At 40.6% G+C, this 20,303-nt stretch overlaps 2 protein-coding genes and 1 long non-coding RNA gene across 8 annotated transcripts in view; 2 read left to right on the forward strand and 1 right to left on the reverse strand.

Annotated features, from left to right (window-relative positions):
• The window catches only part of magi3b (membrane associated guanylate kinase, WW and PDZ domain containing 3b), a 118,321-nt gene extending 114,797 nt beyond the window's left edge, over positions 1–3,524 (forward strand). Inside the window, exons 20-21 of the mRNA XM_076096758.1 lie at positions 1,297–1,435; positions 2,419–3,524. Coding sequence (XP_075952873.1) covers positions 1,297–1,435; positions 2,419–3,524 — 1,245 coding nt within the window. The remainder of the gene's footprint in view (positions 1–1,296; positions 1,436–2,418) is intronic.
• Positions 25–10,960, reverse strand: LOC142955298 (uncharacterized). Its single transcript, XR_012955833.1, has 2 exons — positions 9,652–10,960; positions 25–6,663 (listed from the first exon to the last, which is right to left on the reverse strand). It is a non-coding gene; the product is annotated as an uncharacterized LOC142955298 (long non-coding RNA).
• On the forward strand, positions 9,053–18,458 carry LOC142955296 (complement factor H). 6 transcript variants are annotated; one of them, XM_076096761.1, is made up of 15 exons: positions 9,053–9,104; positions 9,930–9,949; positions 10,192–10,375; positions 11,590–11,775; positions 11,888–11,987; positions 12,465–12,535; positions 12,816–12,998; positions 13,971–14,036; positions 14,882–14,980; positions 15,173–15,250; positions 16,651–16,689; positions 16,775–16,816; positions 16,919–16,970; positions 17,776–17,851; positions 18,131–18,458. In XM_076096761.1, exons 1-14 carry the CDS (start codon positions 9,068–9,070, stop codon positions 17,831–17,833), a joined length of 1,215 nt encoding a protein of 404 aa, XP_075952876.1. In that variant the 5' UTR covers positions 9,053–9,067; the 3' UTR covers positions 17,834–17,851; positions 18,131–18,458. The 6 variants fall into 6 exon arrangements, with proteins under 6 accessions (XP_075952876.1, XP_075952877.1, XP_075952879.1 ...); XM_076096762.1 differs by lacking the exon at positions 17,776–17,851; XM_076096764.1 differs by lacking the exon at positions 14,882–14,980.
• The last annotated feature ends 1,845 nt before the right edge of the window (positions 18,459–20,303 follow it).

The raw sequence follows: 20,303 nt of genomic DNA on the forward strand, positions 1-20,303 counted from the left end.
TTCTTTTATTCAAATGTCCATCACTTTTTTTTTTGGGATTATTCTTTTTAATAATTTCCTCATATCTACTCTGAACAGAGGAAGACAGTTGTTTTGGTAGTCATTGTTGTTACAAACTGAAAAAATTGGACACTCTGAGAGACTTAAAAGTTCTACTTGTTGATATTTTTTATAATATTTGTGACTTTTTTTGTAAACAAATTCGTTGAACCCCGTGACCTGTGGAAAGTTTGAGTTCACTCTGTGAAGGGATTATACTTCATCAAAACGCCTAAAGCACTACTGTGTCACTCCCACTGGATGGCGTGAGCTACATATTGCCAATTTTGCTATTCTTAGAATCTTAACAGTGGTGGGGCTAATAGCGTAAAGCTTGCCTCCAGGGTGCTACAAGAAAGGTCATGGGATCATTACCACCTAAGGTCAGTACCCCCAAGGGTTCATGAATGTGTTTGGAGTATTACATTGAAATTAAAATGTCAAGATGATGCATCTTGTGTGCACAGTTGAGCTTGAGGAATGCACGTGGAATTCCTTCACATTTAGATTGTGGTGTGGGGCTACAAGAAAGGTCAGGGGGTCACCAAAATCATTAAGATTCTTTCTCTCTGGACAATGAATACCCGCACCAAATGTTGAGAGCATTTAGCCAGTTATGTTGAGATCTATCTGTCTGTCTGTCTGTGCATCTATCCATCCATCTATCCATCCATCTATCCATCCATCCATCTGTCCATCCATCTTTAGTGGGCTTGTGTACGACACTGACCGTTTCCAGGAGGGTCACGCTGTAACCTACCCTGTAGATTTTCTGTTCGTGGAAGAGGTTCAGTAGAATTTGAATATCCCCATTGGGATGAAATTATCACACCATTATTATTATGATTATTATAATGAGAGGGGTGATGGTTCAGTGAGGGAACAGAATAGAAGCTCCTGGCGGAAATCAATCTAAGACTTGCCAAACTGTGATCTCTGGGCGTAGCTTTGCCCATCCGAGGGTGGAGAAGAATGTCAAAACTGATTCCATCCTAACAGACTGACATGTTTACACACAAGTTATTTTGTCAACTCCAATAATAGAGGATACCTCCAGGGTATTACAAAGCTGTGTGTGTATGTGTGTATGGGTGTGTGACATGCATTTGAGATACTTTGATGTGTACAGTATGTGTGTGAAAGCATACCAATTCTGTATGTTTGAGTGAAAGTGTGAATGCACGCACAGCAGAGTATGCTAAGCTTCGATTGGATGTGTCTCTGTATATTAATAGTTTTTTTCTGTGTTACTGACAGGTTGGAGATGAGATAGTGGAGATTAACGGGGAGCCGGCACGCGGCATTTCCCACACACGGGCTATTGAACTGATCCAGGCTGGAGGAAGCAAAGTGGTACTGCTGCTGAGACCTGGGGCGGGCCTGGCTCAAGATGGCAGTACGTACTGTATACACGCAGCTTATTCAATGAGAGTTTCAACATACAGAACAGACTAATTCAAGTTTTCCTCTCAGCTTTTGGTTCACCATTTGATACACGCTGCCTTTGTGCCTCGAAGGTTATTGCTCAATTTAAAGCCTATTTTGGGACAATGAAGGATAGTATAGTAGACAACATTAGCACTTAGTTGACTAAATTAAATTTACAATTATAATGTATTAATGACATATAATCATTTCTTTTCTTTGAGAGGTATTTTCAGTGTTTCATTATAAACCCCTGAAAGGAAAAGCGTGGGAAATACATTTATTCACTTTTTTGCAGAGAGTTTAACAAGAAGATTGATATCACCCTCATAATTGCCTGTTGAATATGAAACTACAGCCAGCAGCCGCTTAGCTTAGCTTAGCATCAAACTGAAAGCAGTAGGAAACAACTAGCCTGGCTTTGCCACAATTCACATTTACAATAAAACATAAATTAGAAACTGGATTGTATTTATTTACTAAATGTGTTTAGAGGGATGTGCCAGCGACAGTAGTTAAGTACATGTTGAATCCATAAATCCTAACACCTAGCTGATGATAATGACTTTATCTGTTTGTTAATTGGTGGAACCTACTTTGGAATGCTGCCCGTATTGATTTGAATGTACTTTCTTTATTGACTTTTTTATTTATTCATTCAATTCTAACCATCTAATTGCTTTTGACTCTTCTTCTCTTGCCCCTGATGCAGGTAGTACCACTTCTTCTACTGTGTGCTACTACACTGAACATCAACACTAACATCTTCACTGCTTTTATTGGCCTCTTCTCTTTTACCTTGGTAATTCTCCTTTTTTCTCACATGTGTTAACCTCTCAGTATAATCTGCTTTTTCCTCATTTCTCTCTCTAAGTTTCTGTATCTTGTGTGTGAGCTTTTCATTTCTGTGCGCCCTTACGGTGTCTCCATGTAAAATGTGTGCTTCTCTTACAGGTCGACACGATCAAAAACTCATTTCACCCACAGGCTACTCCGGAGAGGTGTTTCTCTCTGATACATCACCACTGTCCTCTCCATATCCCACCGGGGCTTCCACCTTCGCTTCTTCTCCCTTCTCCGGCAAACTGAAACATTCCCACAGCTGGAGCAACATCTCTCCACGGGGCATCAGGCCCCGTATCCGCGGGGGTTTAAGTTCTGTGGAGGAGAAGGGTGAGTGGACCAACGAAGAGGTAGAAAGGCTCTCTTCCGCCTCCCCTGAGCATGTGACCTTCTACAGGAGGACCAGGCCCATGAAAGACTGCAGAGAGCTAAGCAGCCCAAAGAAAACCGGGGAGACGATTTCTAAAGCCAAAGAGCAACATCACAGACCCACAAAGACTGAGAGTCCGGCAAAGGAAGAAACACTGAGCAGGAACAGGATGTCTCAGACGCAGACAAAAACAGGATCCACAAGCCCTGGGAAGTCTCCTCAAGCTGGAGAGCAAGTGGCTTTGACAATGCAGCTGGCAGAGCATCAACGAGGCCCTCAGAGGAGATTAAAAGACTCTTCCAGCAGGGAGAGCTTGGATCATGAAAAGAAAAACGGCAAAGGGGGGGATCTTGAGATCAGGAGACATTCACGAAGGCGGGAGATGGAAGGCAGAGTAGAGCAGACCAGGCCTGTCCGTGAGCAAGAAAGTTTCAAAAGAAGGGTGGCGGGAGAATCTCACTCCCACAGGACATCTCCTCATACAGTCAGAGAGGGTGAGAAAGGTAAAGGTAAAGACTCAGGGCAGATAGATGCTAATGGGAAGTACAAATCCACAGAAGACAGGAACACAAGTAAAGAAACCACCAAGAAAAGAGAATCACTGTTGTCTTTTAAAGAAATGTGGGGTAGAAAAGGTTCCGTAGTTTCACCAAAGGAGGCCAAAGGAAGAGAAGACACGTTTTCTTACTCCAAAGAAGTCAGTGGTAGAGAAGACTCTGTGGCCTCCATAAACAGCTCTCCAGGGACCCCGCAGAGCCCAAAGGGACCTATTAGCCCCGGCTCTTGGAAAGTGCCCAGCTCAGCCAAAATCCTCTCCAAGACAGAGGTCCTTCGTGACCCTTTGTGATAGAATATTAAGAATACTTAGCAGCACCCTCAGCGGATTGTTTTTCTGAGTTCTTCCATAAAACAGAGAAGTGCGACATGGTGCCACTTTTATTACCTTTGGACCATGTCCACGTTTGTCTTTAGGTCTTTTTTGGGAGTCCTGTAACAACGCGTGACGGCATGTAGCAGCTCCCCTCCGCCTTGTCCGCTGCTTCAGCCTCTTCGGCGCGGGACTTGAGCATGTGCGGCATGCTCGGGGGCCTCGCCAGACAAGACATTTTGAAATGTGAATACATGTGCCAATCCTGGGAGCCTCCTGTGGAACGACGACGACGACGACGACCAACAGCGCTTCACCCATTACAATGCAATGACCCATATGCAAAGAAAGGCCTCTCGCCTGTAGTATACACCAAGTGTGACTGTCATCTCGGGTTTAATTTTGCTCTCGGCCTCATCGCGGGGTATTTTGACTCTCTTCTTTTTCATAAGCGTTTGCTCAACTGCATGCAGTCGATCCTTCCGTTTGTTTTACTGCACGTGTTCTGCACATCGCCGAGGATGATCCCTGTTTCTCCTTCATAGTTCTCATTCTCAACACCAGGCAGATTTCTAATACAATCCAGCAAGCGTTCACTTTACCCGGGGACTCTAGACTGTTCTATGGTTACAGATACGACTCTCCTCCGTACAAACAGTTCCATTTAAAATGACCAGAAACTTGTGGTTTGAGATCTTGTTTACCATGTGTATGATAACCAACCAGTGTGTAATTTATTGAGATGATAGATTAATATGTATATGTAGCTGTACCTAAGCCATTCCACATTTTGATAGAGACTTCAAAGATTTGTCCCATGTTATCTGACCTTTCACCTCTGTATTTCAGTGGTAGGAATTACCACGGATCTTGTAGTTCATGAGATGTATAGGTAACGTGCAAACCGCTGTACCAAATGTTTGCATTCGCTCAAAATGTGTCTCATTGTGAAATAATATATATATATATATATATATATTTGAATGTGTCATGTTTTGCAGATTCTAACTTTTAAATATCTATTGAAATTCCATTGCACTGCATCTGCCCTCGTAGCATAACAGAATGACCATGAGTTGTATTTAATTTGTGATGCTGACTTGCTACCAATGCCATTTTATTATTATTGTTAATGTTATTTTATAAAGCTATTCATTTTTTCAAAAGAGAAGAAAAAGATTCACTATTTAAGGCCGACATGGCAATTTATGTAATAACGTGCAAGTTGTGAGTCATGTCCCTGATGCTTTTACATTTGCTGAGTACTGGGGAAAAGAAAAATGAGGGTTTTAAATAGTATGTATTTGTCAATCCTGCTGTATAATTATCTGACAGGGTAGCTTGAAGGATGATGGAGCTTAGAGAGCGATATGGTTTACTGAGGTATTAAGCATGCTGCTGATGTAAGACAGGTATACAGAGATCCAAACTTCTTACTTATTTTTAGGGTTGTTGAGCTGAGATAAACAATTGGTGCCAAGTTTTTGAATCTTCTGCTGTAAAAATCTGAGAAAATTTAATTTACTCAACTCGCTGATACAATTGATGAGATTAAGAGATATTCAGATGAGCTCAGGGAACACAAGTATAGTAGCAAACATGGTGTACATGATGGTTAAGGTCTGTGATTGACTGTGATAAGAGCCTGTGATTGTATAACGGGAGTTTTCAGGTTAAAAAAAATACTCGAGGATGCGCTGTGAGCCAATCTGTGGTAGGTTTTTGTGCAATAGTAATAGTGGTTGGTTGAGTAAATCCAACTCTGAGTGTCAGGTACAGGCAGTTCTCTCTGGTGAGTCAGATAGTGCCCTTTTTACTGTATGACCCCTGCACTGTTGTACTCCTTTATGCTTTTATTTTGACTGTGTTGTTTTGTTTTTTTAACTCATCTCTGTATCATACTGTGGCCTTGCATCGCTTCATTAGAAAAACAATCCTTGTGGTATCTTCTACATTCTGTTGGAACAGTAGATGTAAATGTTTGTACATTGTACAGCACCTTTATAAATACTTGCTGAGTGCTCTTTCGGGGGGGGGGGGGGAATAGAGGTATATAGAATCGCTCCATTATTTTTTTATGTAAAGAAAGAGAAAATATTTAAAAATGAATTGAAAAGGATAGACTATGACCTTGACATGGTGTTCCGTTCATGCACTGAAAAATAAAGTTTTACTGAAATCACCCTCTGGACCTCTTCCATCCATCCATCAATCCAGTATCCTCCACTTATCCGCGACCGCAGAGGCTGCAGGCTTTGCAGGATTTCCACGCGTCCCTCCTCCCAGCTCTTCCTGGGGGACCCCGAGGTGATTTATATAACCAATCAAGTGACGTTCTGGGTCTACCTTGAGGCCTCTTACCAGTTGGATGTGCTCGGAAAACCTCGAAAGAGCCGTCCAGGGGGCATACTGATCAGATGCCCCAACCACTCATGAACAAGAAGACCCTGAGATACTTGAACTCCCTTGCTTCGGGCAGTTACTAACTCCCAAACGGTGGGCGCAAGCCACAGTGATCTGGCTGAGAACCATGGCCTCAAACTTATAGATACTGACACTCGTCCAGACCGCTTCACACTCATCTGCAAACTGCACTGCATGTTGAAGGTCACGGTCTGTTGGAGCCAACAGAACCACATCATCTGCAAAGAGCAGAAACGCAATTCTGAGGTCCCCAAAACCGGACGCTCTCCTTCCCTCGGCTGCGCCTTGAGATGTTGTCTGTGAAAATCACAAAGAGAATCGATGACAAGGGACAACCCTGGCGGAGGCCAACACCCACTGGAAACGTGTTTGGAAACGTGGACACAGCTCTCCCTTTGGCTACACAAGGACTGGATGGCTCGTAGCTATACCCCATATTCCCGCTGCATACGCCACAAAAGACTTCTCGGGGGGCACACGGTTGTAAGCTTTTTCAAAGTCCATAAAACACATGTAGACTGCATGGGCAAACTCCCATGATCCCTCCAACAGCCCTGTGAGTGTGAAGGCTGGTCCACTTTTCAACAGCCAGGACGGAATGCGCATTGCTCCTCCTGGATCTGAGGTTTGTAAAATCAGTCGGAGGCTCCTTTCCAGCACCCTGGAATACACTTTCCCGGGTATAGCTCTTGTACTGAAAATAAAATACACATGAATTATACATTTTTAATTAAAACCATGCCATTCTATTTCTGTCATAATTGTTCACAGAGTAATCATGTATAGGTGTCATATTTCGATTCATTTGTTTCTCGCTGCAGTCCGACGATGCCGTCCTCTCATATGTCAGAGCGGCATGAGCCGCTGTTACTATGGCAGATTTCCTGTTGTCATGGTAGCCGACTGCTTTTCTCAGCAGAGCTCGGAGAGAGCCTCGCTGCACGAAGACGACGCTTTTTCAATTACAAGAGAAAGATCAGAGGCATCCTATGCCATGCGTGCGTCATGGCCATTAAATATCCATATTTCAAAAGCAGCCATGGAATCACGGGGTCGTATATCTGAAATGGGAACACAAATGAAGCTGAGGCACACGACCGAATGGCAGACACTGAGTTAGAAATAGGTGTCGCTGCAAAACACCAAAGCTGTTTGTCATATACTACAGTACATGTTTGTTCTTGTCAGTTGTTGAAGCAGTTGTAGCTTTTGTTAGTCAAACGTTGATCAGCTGCAGGGAACTTCTAAATCAAGGTTCCTGACACAGTTGTTCTGAATGCTTCATTGATGGAGAAGTACAATGCATCTGTGAATGACTGCTGCGTGACCCTCAGCACTTCCATCGTGTTCGTGGCCTCACTTTGACCCCGGTTTGAATGAGAGCGGCCCGGTCAATCAGAACTTGATACGGCCGTAGAAGAGCAGCCTTAATGGCTGCAGAGGACTGGTAATTGCGTGTGGAGTGATAATTGACTTGAAGTGCTTAAAAATTACAGAAATTTGATGGTCTGTTTCAGGAACGGGCATGAAACGATGGAACTGGATTATTTCATAGCCGAGGTAAATGTTCTGCAAAGAGCTATTGTCTCTGACCTGACATTTTACACTATCGGTGTTTTCAGAAATACAGCTTTAGAAGAAGATCTGAGTTTTAAGCTTCTCTAACCCAAATGTTTTTTTATTGCCGTTTCTGTCTGAAATCAATCACATTCTGTTGCATTCATGTGGAACAAAAGAACAGATATGGTTCAGATTTTATTCAAATAAAAGATACATTTCTTAGTTTCGGCCTGTGCAACCATAAACTAAACAGGTAAGAAGCAGATGCTGTTAGCTAGCTTAGATTTATTGTAAGTTATAGGTGTAAGCATATATAAATAAGTTATCTTAAACACATTTCTACCATAACCAGCACTTCTTCACTTTTTTTTTCATTCACAATCAAACACACATACAACACATATTTTCTTATGTTTCAAATGGTGCAGTAATAATGGGCAATGTAAACATGTCAAATGGCTTGAGTTACCGTTTGAGCAAAATAATCTTGTGTGTGTGTGTGTGTGTGTGTGTGTGTCTGCATAATTACGCAGAAACTGCTGCACTGAGTCACGTTTTACGCTGGAAGTAAACAACACATGATTTTTGCGTCTTGATTCGCCTTCATTCGTCAGAGCTTTGGGGTTTTGATGCAGTTCATGTTTCACACCACCAGGTGTCGCGATTTACAGTGAAGTGTCTAGTGCACATGGTTGAAGACGTGCACACATCAATTCAGATGTGAAGAACATGTCTTGACTCAAATAAAGATTCTTATAGGGCATCAGAAGTTGTTTTTGGAAGAGATCATTATCTATTGTACATATCTGACAGCAGGAAAGGCAAACTTCTAAGTCATATGAAGACTTTTGGTCACGCAGTTTCAGAGGGGGAAAGATTCTCCAAAATCAAGCCCTTTGTAAGATACCCTCATGTCATAAAGATGTGTGTAATGATGTAAATTACGAGTGGACTAAAAGGTTATGATCCTGCTACTCTTTACATCACATCCCTGGTATGTCTGAGCGTGAGAACAGCAGGTGAGCTGGACAGATGTTAATGTTTGGGTGGCAGCCTCTTTTCTTTCTCGTTATCTGACGTGAAGAGAAGCAGATGCATTCTTCTGGGGTTGGTTGATGAAGAAGGGAGGTGTCTTAATCTTTTACTTGGACAGGGTGTTTGGGGAGATAAGAAGAGCAGGCCATGCCACAGCTCTCGGAGGCTTTGAACTTGAGAAGTTGCTCACTGGAGCAGCATTTTTTACCAACTAATGCTGTTTTTTTAGATGGCCTTAAAAGGAAACCACACCGTTTTTACAGGTCACTTTTTATTGGCTTTAGGTCAGGTTGAGTATGCAGACCAGTGAGACCTCAGGCTTCTTTTAATATCCCACTTTCTAGTGATTCAATGTGCCTAATCAAATAACAAATCCCCTATCCTGGTGTTACCTCACTGGTTCACTGGCTTTTAAACTTTGTCATGGTTTCCGTCTGTGTTTCTGAGGCAACTCTGGGTGGAGGATGGAGACGGGCCCTGTCAACAAACTTGTATGGTTGAAAATGGGTGGTGGAGTGAACTCCCCTGGAATTGACCCAAGTGAGTGTGTGTGAGGCAATGAGGCACAGCCCTGTTGCTGAAGAACTGTGGAATGTCAGACAATAACCCAAACCTCAGAACCAATAACCAAACCTCAGAAAGTGTCTCAGGCTCTGTGTCATAGTGTAAACTGCTATGAACCCTCACCATCACAATCCCAGACGTATTTCTTGTTTATTTGTTTGATTGTTATTATTAGTAGCAATAGTAGTACAAGTAATAGTATTATTATTTACCACGGTCGCATGAATTGAAATTTTAGTATTCTAATATGTATCATGTTCCCCTTGGTGAGACTTAACAAACGTGTAGGTCTGTAACTGAATATAACAGAATAGAATAGTTAAAGGTTTCCCCCTTAGAGGACCCGGAGAGGGGATAACCCCATTTTTCCAGGACACACCCATAGTTTCCCAATGTTGGCGTTGCACCACATTTGAGGAGACGTCTCCACTTCTTACGGGAGGAGGGACAACTGAGCGGCTCCTACTGGTGGACATACTGGGAGTAATGTTTATTTACTACTGGCTATCAAAAGAAAACTCACCTCTTTTAACCATCAGTTGTTCAAATATCTCCTCGATTTTATTTCCAGGTCTTTGATCGCTCTGAGACCTCTGTCTGTGCCTGCAGTCTAGCCACACGGTGGAACGTCAAGATAGACCTTTAAAATTTGAAGTTCCTGTTTTGCCTTTCAAAATAAGACAATTTGTTTTTTGCCAGACAGCTAGTTGAATCGCTAAACAAGCATCAGGACACATAAAGAGGTAGATAAGAAATAAAACAATGAAAACAAACTAAACTAAAATCCAATCAACCCTACAGGAATACAAGAAGACCTACAGGTGAGTGTCACATATGTGTGTATATTAATATGTATACGTTAATGTTTTAGATTAATACGAAATGTGTGTTCTCTGTAATTAAATAGTACTTTTTTTGTTGTTAGTTACGATTAAATATATGTGTTGGGGGAAAATGTCACTGCTTTTATGAAGAGGGCCATTATTTTTCTCATTTCCTGCAATGCTAACTAGTGCAGTTAACTTGACACACATAATGGATAGTAGTGTGTTGGTGCGTTCAGGGGAGGACCACTGTAGACCGGCAGCGGAGCGGCTCGCGTCTCTGGAGAACTCGGACTGACAGGGACAGAACCTGGATCTTTAGTCTCCTTCTGCAGCCCGGCATGGACGTTTTACTGGACACCTGTGGACGGCGACGAGTCAAGTTTCCGCTGTTACTGTTCCTCTTCGTCGTGAAGGCAGCAGGTCAGTTTAACATCACCCTCGCAGTCTGCTTAATTAGATAATTATCAACGTACCAAGTCACATGAGAGTTCCAGCTAATACAGCCAGCCTGCATTTCATGTCGACTCCACAGAAAAATAAATGTTCCTTACTGTTTAGTCTTATACATGCCTTGATTAAAACGTTTTTATCTACAAATAATAATTATCTACTAATTCACTCCGTTAGATCCCTGAGTAAAAAACATTAACAAATAACAATATTATTATACACTCAGTATCCACTTTATTACAACACTTTGCACGCTTGTATGGTGCCTGTTTTAATTTTTTTTTGTTTACCTATAGGTGTTTTAATTCATTTAATAACATGTTTACGCATTGGGGTCAGAGTCAGTGTTGTACTAAATGGAAAGAACTAAAATTAGAAACACCTTTCAGTATTATAGTCTAACACCACCTATTGTAGGTAACACCACCTTTAACTACGACCTCAGTAATAGTTCAATTTACACATTTTCAAGAATGTTGATCTTTGATACATTCTGATCTTTGATGAATGTTTTGGGAGGTCTGTACCTAACAAAGTGACCGCTGAGTGAATAAGACTACATCATAGAATAGTAGGGACCTGCTGCGTTCTTGTCTCCTTATGAATATCCAAGGGCATGAGATGAACTGTCAAGGCTAGAGATTAATCTGCACTCCCTGAATAGTTAAGAAATAGTCTGTTAGTCAGAGATAAGACAACTCCATTATATGAAGATGCCAATGTAGACTGTAGACTGTACACACAGTTGATCAGGTTATGGAGAACCTCTTGGACCAAAAAAAGACTTGCTAGATTAAAAAATCCTTTATTAATGATTTATTAACATTTATAACTGCAAACCTGATGGATTAAAAACCCTTAATTAACGATTTATTAACATTTATAACTGAAGACCTGACATTTAAAAGCCTTTAATTAACGATGTATTAACATTTATAACTACAGACTTAATGTTTTATTAGAAAGTGAGAATCTGACGAGTATTTTTAATGGATTACCAACGTTTAGAATTGCATTAGTACACTTGACATTATCCCATGTATTGTATCATCTCTATAAAAGCCTAAATTGTAAATCTGACATTTTCTTTATATTTTTGTTTATTTCATCGCATTACAGATTTTCAGGTGAACTGTTTTATCGACTGATTTTGAGGTTGCCTCTTTGTCTCTTTTCTTCTCCAGCCGACTGTCCTAAACTTCAGGCAAGGGAAAACATTGTCTTAACCAACGAAGCACTTCTGATGAATGATTTTCCAGATGGTGTGGTCGTCACTTTAGAGTGTGCTAATGGGTTTGTTGTTGAAAGTGGCTCTGGGACCATAACCTGCACCAATAACAATTGGAATGAACCAGATCTCTCCTGCAAAAGTGAGTCCTGTCTTCTTTAATTACTGACACCTTCATCAAAGTGTGTTTGGAGTTCATACCGCATGCCTTAAAGTCCAGCAGCAATGTTCTGTTGTTTGTGTTTGCATTACAGAGAGAGACTGTGGTCACCCTAGCCCTCAGCCCAATATGAGCTTTAATACCAGCGACGGTACCCTGTTCGGTGCTGTTATAAAAGTAGTTTGTGATAAAGGGTGAGTATAAATATAAAAGCTCACTGCTATCTGGTTGAATTACATTTGAAAATAAATGTATTGAAATAAGAGTCGGCATGGAGCAGCTCCAATGACCACACAAAGGGCGCCCTCAGTACATAGTCATGTCATTTACATACATACAAAGCATCTCTTTTTGCTGTACTGCCAACAGTTGTCGACCAAAAAGGGCTGCTGGCAAACAGTCATAGATGAAGTCAAGGTCTCTGAAGAAAACAAAATAGTCTGGAAAGACAGATAGAGCCGTCACAATAAAGTCTTACGTTATGGTTTCACTGATTAGAAACGTGGCTTTTCTTTTGCCAAAACTGAGGTAATTGTTTATACCTAGTTCTTGACTTAGCTCCTAAAGAATGCAGTTTCAAAATTACCTTTCCGTTGCATTACAAAACCTTGGCTGTATCCAATTCTCCTTAAATAAACAGTCCTGCTTTATTTCCCTCCATCTTTCAACAGATTCCAGATCATCGGAACAAGCTACAGGCAGTGCTATGCGACCGGGTGGAGTCGAAAATCCAGGTGTAAAAGTAAGTGTCTCTTGTATTGTGTTTCAAGAAGCCCAAACCAGCAGCAATAAAACAATGGTTTCCGACAACAAAAGCTATTTTTGAAAAGACTGTTTCTGTCGTTTTAAAATGCTGATGCAGCACTGGTTTTGTTTGCCCCTTTGTGACGTTCTTCTTCCTCGCTTTCCTCGGACTTAGCAGCACATTTCATAATATGACAAAAATATGGATTATTTGTTTTCCAGTCCAAATTACTTTGTGATAAGAACGTGTGGAAACACCTGTTTGTCTGATTCCTCAGTTGTAACGTGCAAAAAACCTAGTACAGTGACCAATGGCAAACACTCGTGGGATTCTGAAGATGACCCGAAATACGGAGAAATCATACAGTACGTCTGCAACGAAGGATACGCCCTCGTTGGGAATGACAGCATTGTGTGCAGCGAAACTCGTGACTACGATTCTCGGCCTCCCGCGTGCCAAGGTAAGCACACTCCATCCACAGAAATTTAATTTATTGTATTGTGTTTAGCGTATAATCAAAACAGAAGTAATCAGAGACACTTTTTCACAAAGAGCAGCTGTTGGCCGTAGCTTTATCATTTACAGAGACCCAACATTCCCCCATGAGCAAGCACTGGGGCGAAAAGAATAACATCCCATTTAAAGGGTAGAAACCTTGGGCAACACCTGGCTCTGTGTAGGCGACCAACTGTCTAGACCGGTTGGGTGAGAAAAACTGTTCTCAATTATCCAGGATGGTGTGTTCAAGGACATTCAGATATGAATTACGTGAGAGTTTGAGGGTGAAAAGTATTGCATTCACCAGTTAAAGCACATTATTTGAAATGTAAACGAAGAACAAGAGCAATACCCTCATATGGGTGTATTAAATAATAATGGGATCCTTAATAAACACAGGCTTGGGAGATCAGTAACCAAACAAATAACATGTTTGTAATGTACTGTAGTCAGTTAATCACTGAACATGCAGCCTTCGAGCCTCTCTAGACACTAACCCCAGCTCTTTTATGAAGTGTTCAAGATTTTTCTATTCACCATTCATGTCTGTGCTGACTCCAAGTTGTTTGTTTACTGTCACTGCCACACTTATACCCTCCTTAACGGCTTAACAGTCAACTGACCCAAAGAGCAACCTGTCTTTAGGGAGTTGGTCAATGGTCATGCGTCCTTCACCCACATTGAGTGTAGTTTTCTACAAGCGGATGGTTGAACACTGCGAGGCACCAGGCTTGTGTGGGAAGTAAATTGTTAACTGAACAAGAAGCATGGCACGGCTACATTCTGCATGTAAACTAATATGTATATATATATACAGTATATATATACAGTATATATATATATATATATATATATATGCATGCTCCATCACCAATCTCATGAATGATCAACGGTACTTATTTCAAGATAAATTCAGTAGTTTTCTTATTCATAGGTGTGACAACAGAAGATAGAACTACAACAAAAGTGCCAGCACCAACATCTACACCTCCAGCACAAGGTATATACATTCATAGAGAGATAATTACTGATATTTAATTATCTCTCTATGAGATGAGCTCGTGCCAGCGCGAACGCCAGTGCGAGCTCTACTCCTCCAGGTCTCGTTTGAGAGGAGAACTTTGGCGGAGATTCTGCAGGCCAAAGAGCTGATATCAGATCAGCCTGACCTCACAATCAGACAGCAGACTAGTGGGAAAGTGAAGCAGTACATGCGAAGCTTCTTTACTAGCTGACAGGTTTGGCTAGCTGCATGACGTCATGCTAATAACTTATTTAGCTTTTTAAAACAACGGGGACAGATCCAGCACGGACAGTTAGGGAGTGAGGGATGAGGAGGTAAGGAAACATGAGAACACCAGGACGCACATGGAGAACTCTGTCAAGCTACATATTAGGCATATTAGTGAACATCTTTTCTTCTACATAGTTGTCCTCAGTCTCATCTGCTTAACTTGGTCATGGAGGCATCAACATGTAATTGAGATGGTAAATTAACAGTGAAAACTCATCATAGCTTAATTTAACATCAGTATTCATAATTACACTTCATGTTTACTTCTCCTGATCTTTACCTCCTATAACAAGGTCCATAGGGGCATCTCAATAAATAAACATGTTATATTATATAAGTGTTATTTACTGCTTTTTTTCGTGTTGGAATAAACGTTAAATATTTAACTGCAAAGTAGTAATGCGTGTTTGATACTTTCATTTTTTTGCATTAAATCATTCTGGGATGTTTGCTGAAATTGATAGGATGGCCCGACCTAGAACATTTTCCTCCAGCCGCCACTGCTTCCATTTAAAGTACAAATATTTGAAGACAATGATTATTTTCCACAGAAGTGTCCACATCTACAGATCCGTCTGCCACACTCACAGCTCACAGAGATAAAACCGTCACAACCAGTGCGACACCAACAGTCTCACCTTCAGTACAAGGTACAGGAGAGTGTCTCTGAACAAGCCGATCTGCGCGTAATTAAGTTGAAAACCCTTTTAGGCACAGCACGTGAATGGATTATGTGCATGCCGCATGCTTCTCGAGGAACTGCTTCCTCAGCTTGACGAATCACTTTTATCCCGTCCGAGCTTGAGGAGAACTAAGAATCACTCTGATCACTCTGTTCAAAGGTGGCAGAGACATCTCGACAGCTGCGGGTAACGCCACAACAACCGCTGAGACATCAACGACATCATCTTCACTTCCAGGTATTGAATAGCTTCGTGAAAAAGCTGTCGTCAAGTTTGAATCTTTGATTATTTATACTGTGCCTCCCATGAGCAGATGCTTCCCAAGCAACTCCAGTTTGATTAGACAACTCCAGACTTCTACCCGTTGTGTCTTTTATGAATTACCCGATGTGGCCCCGATGGGCTTGTCACTTTGAAGGTACAGTGTTTGTTTATTGGATTAAAGCCAAAGTGGCAGAAACGAGCAAACAACTCATTCTTAACTCTTACCTTTCTGTTATTTTTTGTTTTTATATAACTGATGACTGTAAATTTAGATTTAGTATAGGGGTGAAATACTTTCCACACTATTTATTTGGAGCAGGTATCTACATTTTACCCATGGCTCCTTTAAGGCATAAGCACCGGATCTGCTGGTCAAACATGAGATTTAGTACTGGTCCTTATAGGAAAATAATAGATAGTGGAAGTTATAGGCAGCGCAGTAGTAGAAATATAATGACTCCTGTGCTATATACAAAAATCCATTTACGAGGAGAATGAACGGCATCAGTACGGTCAGCTGACCCTCTAAAGACAATTCCTGAAATACTTTAACTAACAAATTAAACTTAATGAATAATTCAGCATTTTTGTGGAATAAGCGTATTTGCTCTCTGGCAGAGACTTGGATGAACTGAAGTGTAAAAACAACAATTACCATTTTATTTGGGGGTAATGGGCCAGGCTATTTCTTGGCTCTGAGGAGTTGCCAGGCAACCAGCGAAGATTCCAAGAAGCTACTGCTCACAGGCAACATAAAATCACAAAACCTCCATAAAGTGGGGAAACGTGTTTTTACACCTTTGAAAGGAGCTTGTAGGGGCATTTTGTTAGGCTAGCCGTTTCCCGTCTTTGTGCTAAGCTAAGCTAACCAAACCAACTGTTGGCTGTAGCTTCATACTTAACAGACGCATATTAAACTGATATCAACACTCTCATTTGACTCTCCACCAGGAAGCAATAAGCTTTATTTCCCCAAAACGTCAAACTATTCCTTTAATACTGCAATTTATGACTCTAAGTTTGGCTTGTAATTATTATTTTTTACAGTGCGGGTAATAACGGTTTTAATTCACTGACCAAGTTGAACTGTCATTTCATATTTGCATACACGTCTCCCTCCCTCAGACGCTGTGCCAGTTAATATATTAATGTTTGATCCCCCCCCCCCCCCCCCCCCCCTCTCACTGATCCGACATGGAGGCACAGAGATAATGAGCTGAGAGCAACACGAACTTTACACACATTGGTTTTAAAGCTGTAAAAGAGATAATCAGTTTGTAACAGACTTTCTTTGTATGTGTTGTTAACGTTTGGCCTTCATGTTTTCCAGTTTAAATAGTTTTCATACTAATGATACTGTTTTGTAATTGCAGGCAAGGATGATGGGGCTGTGGATACTAACAAGGATATTGGTGAGTTACTGAGCCGCAGCGCTCTCGAGACGTTGGCATGAGTCATTATTTATACTCTGCATTTAACTGTGCTTGTTTCTTTCAGGGTATTTGCCTGTTATAGTCAGTGTGATATGCGTCTCAATAGGTAATGTACTATTTTTCCTCTTTCAAAGTCAAACTAAAGCTAAGTTTTGCAGTTGAAATGCAAAATACAATACATCTTTTTTTTGAATTATCTTCTTTACAGCTGTGTGTATTGTAGTGGTATTTTTACGCAAGTTTCTTCTGAGGAGAAAAGGGTGAGATTATTTTACTCTTAACTCTTTAATGCATGAGCCATACTTGACTACGCTTTGTATCCCCTTTGCACTTTCTGCTGTTTTTACCATAGCTTATTATTTGTACTCTCAGAACCTCAATGCACAGTAGGTCAATACGAGCACATATTTCTGTGAACAAACACAGCATGCAGTGAAGTATTATGCACTAACCTAGTAGAAGCTTTAATTCTTCACCTGCATTTTAGTTTTGGAACTGTTTGAGGAAATGTAGATTGTGCTGAGGAATGAGGAAAGTCAACAGGAAATCCTTTAATAAAAGCGGTTGTGACTTGGAAGTCAGAGCCAGGAAGAAAATTCCGTTCATGCTGGAATGAATGAGGATGACTTCAATGATTCATTTCAATGAAACGTACAGGAAACAGGCCGACACATTCTGTGACTGAAGTGACAATTTACCTTTGATATTCATGTAACCTGAATTTGACGCAAAAAAAAGAATAAAAGACAACAACTTGATATTCATCTCGGGAAAGTCACTTGGAAATAAACCAATTAGCTCAGACGCAGCCACAGAAATCTTACTTACACATAAATCTCATATAATCATGTGCATGCTTCACATATTTATTTGATTCAAGGTTAAACCTTATTTTACAAAAAAAAATAAAAAATCATTACTCACTCAAAGTGGCAATGACTAACACTAACATTTTGGAATACTAATTCAGTGTGCAATAAAACCCCATATGGTGAACTAATACAATTTAACATTAAAAATAACTCAACAATTCTGACACAAATTCCTTATTTGATGACACCATAGCTCATATGACACCAGAGAGGACCTGAAGCCGGAGTTATTACAGTTCCAAAATCTTTAGATTGCCTGCCTGACTAAGGTACCTGTCACTTCCTGTGTATTTACTGTTATCAAGAGATATGTTGGCATAAAACAAGCAAAATAACTCCAAAAATATATTGAAGAATTGTTTACTTGTTCATTAACTTCTCTGAATGAAGCTAACGTACTTCTCTTTCAAGTGGGAGCATGAAGTAGATAGAACAAATGATGCCAGAAGAGCATGAATGGTGTGCTGTTTCCCATTTTATTTTTGCACCACTGTGTGAATGAAGCTCAAACTAAACCGCTTTTTTTCTTCATTTCTTGTCGACGCCAGCTCTGCAAATGGACCGGGGCCTATCTATTAGAGCTTCTGTGACCCTGGAGGGACGTGCCAAATCAACTGCAGCAGTGCCTCTCTGAGTCGATGGGGGGGGGGGGGGGGGGGGGGCGACTCTCTTCAAATCGTATTTCACTTCACATGGCAGATAATATAACATGTAAAAGTATCTTAATTTAAATCAACATCCACGGATGAAAAGCACTTTTTGTAATGATTTTTTATTGCCACATTAGTTTGAATAATTGTAAATATCTCATGCAACTATAGTATTAATATTTGTACATTATTTATGTAATAAACTGGAATGAACTCCTAAACATTGCCTCCGTGTGCTATGAAGTTTGTCAAAACATCTTCGTTAGTTAGTCTATTGCTTTCGAAGTGTTGCAGATGTGCGGTTTTGTTTGGAGGACTCATGAAAAGGTGATTCAAGAGGAACACAATGTGGTGAATTCAGTTTGCAGACTGAAGTGGCGACTGATAAAGATACAATCAGCTGCATTCTTTGCCCCCTGACTTTCTTTTTGACACTGTCTATTGTTCTATTGAGGGGACATTCTCAGGACAGGGTTCAACATGTTGTTGACCTTCAATGTGTAACTGAATGGAGCACATTTGATAAGTGGGTCAGGCTGGTTTTGTTAATGCAGCCATCGCTGAAAAACCTTATATTTGAGATCAAACTGCAACTACCAGATCTGAAAGAAGTGTTAACAAAGTAAATGTTAAATATAGGTAAGTCAACATAATATTTAAAAGGGGAAAAGCTTCTAATAAAAAAAGACTCCTGGAGCACATATTAAAGCATTGTTCACTTGCAAAGTAGCAGTTTTTGTGCCATAAAGTAAAAACTCAATGGTTACATTCTCAGTGGTGGCAGCAGTGAAGGATCAAGCTGTTAATCCTGGCAGGGGTGTGGACCAGTACAGAGAAAACCCCCATGATGAAATGTGGTTACACTGTTTCATTGTACCCGGGTCTGTTGTAGTGCCAGATGCTTTGAGTCAGCCTTTTTGGGATTTCTTGTGTCTACTTCAAAAGAACTAAATCATTTCTGGTCAACTTTTACAGTTTGCTTAAATGTGTATGATTGAGATTTAGCTGGAATGAAACGATGCTTTAATGAACTTGTGAAATCCTCTGGAAAAGAAAAACATAAACATAAACAGGATGTGCACTCTTCACCGTAGTTATGTGGAGTACCAGAGAGGAGGGTTTCTTTTCGCAGACAAACTTTGACAACAGTGGTGGTCTTTGTGGAGGCCATCAACCATCTTCCAAACCCAGCCCCTCCCTCCATAAAGAACGAAGAAGAAAAAAACCTTTTATGGCATCTGATGTTTTTATGTTGGAGCTTCAGGCATTTGTCTGTGGAATTTAAACAATTATTTTGAAGTCTGCAGATATTCTATATTGTTCTTATTGTCAACAGATACCATGAAAAGACCAAAACCAACAATGAACTGATCCTACTAAATATCAAATTTAGCAACTTTAAACCATTGTTGCTTGAAAACTATTCAAAACCACATCACTGAGCTGAACTCAGTATCGTGACAAATCCACCACGGAAAGTACTTTCCCACAATAACGCAATTTATTCCAGTTTGACTATCATTTGTTAGAAAACCCCAGTGACCAGCTGTTTTGGAAAATTATTTTGCCCTATTTTTGTCCATATTTGTGACCTGTTGTTGAGAATTTACGTCTTGGTCTGAAAGGGTTTGAGGCTGTTGGAAAGTATTGAAGCGAGACAACAACACAACACACTGAAACAAGACCCGTGAGACTCAGTGAGGCTGTATTTGGGTGCTTTGAGTAAAATGCCAGTACATCTTAGTTACCATGCAAATATTTGCTAATGAGTGATAAACACAAAGTACATGGGCTGATAGGAATGTCATTAGTTGGTCATAAACCAAAATGTTGCACTAATATAAAATTTGACCCAATGATGGAAGCTACGGGGAAACAATTCATCCTGAGAGAGACATAAATGCCAATTTTCATTCCATCCAGTAAAGAGATTTTGCTCAAAACCACAACTGTCAGCCTCATAGTGGTGTTAGAGGAGACTTTGTGGGTCACCAAAGTCGGTAGGATTCATCCTCTTGGGAGCCTGAATGTTTGTGAAAATTGAATCATAATCTATCAATATTATTAGACT

The sequence above is a fragment of the Anarhichas minor genome, unplaced genomic scaffold (genome assembly GCF_050575085.1).
Source record: "Anarhichas minor isolate MPS153535 unplaced genomic scaffold, ASM5057508v1 ptg000023l, whole genome shotgun sequence".
NCBI classification, from domain to species: domain Eukaryota; kingdom Metazoa; phylum Chordata; class Actinopteri; order Perciformes; family Anarhichadidae; genus Anarhichas; species Anarhichas minor.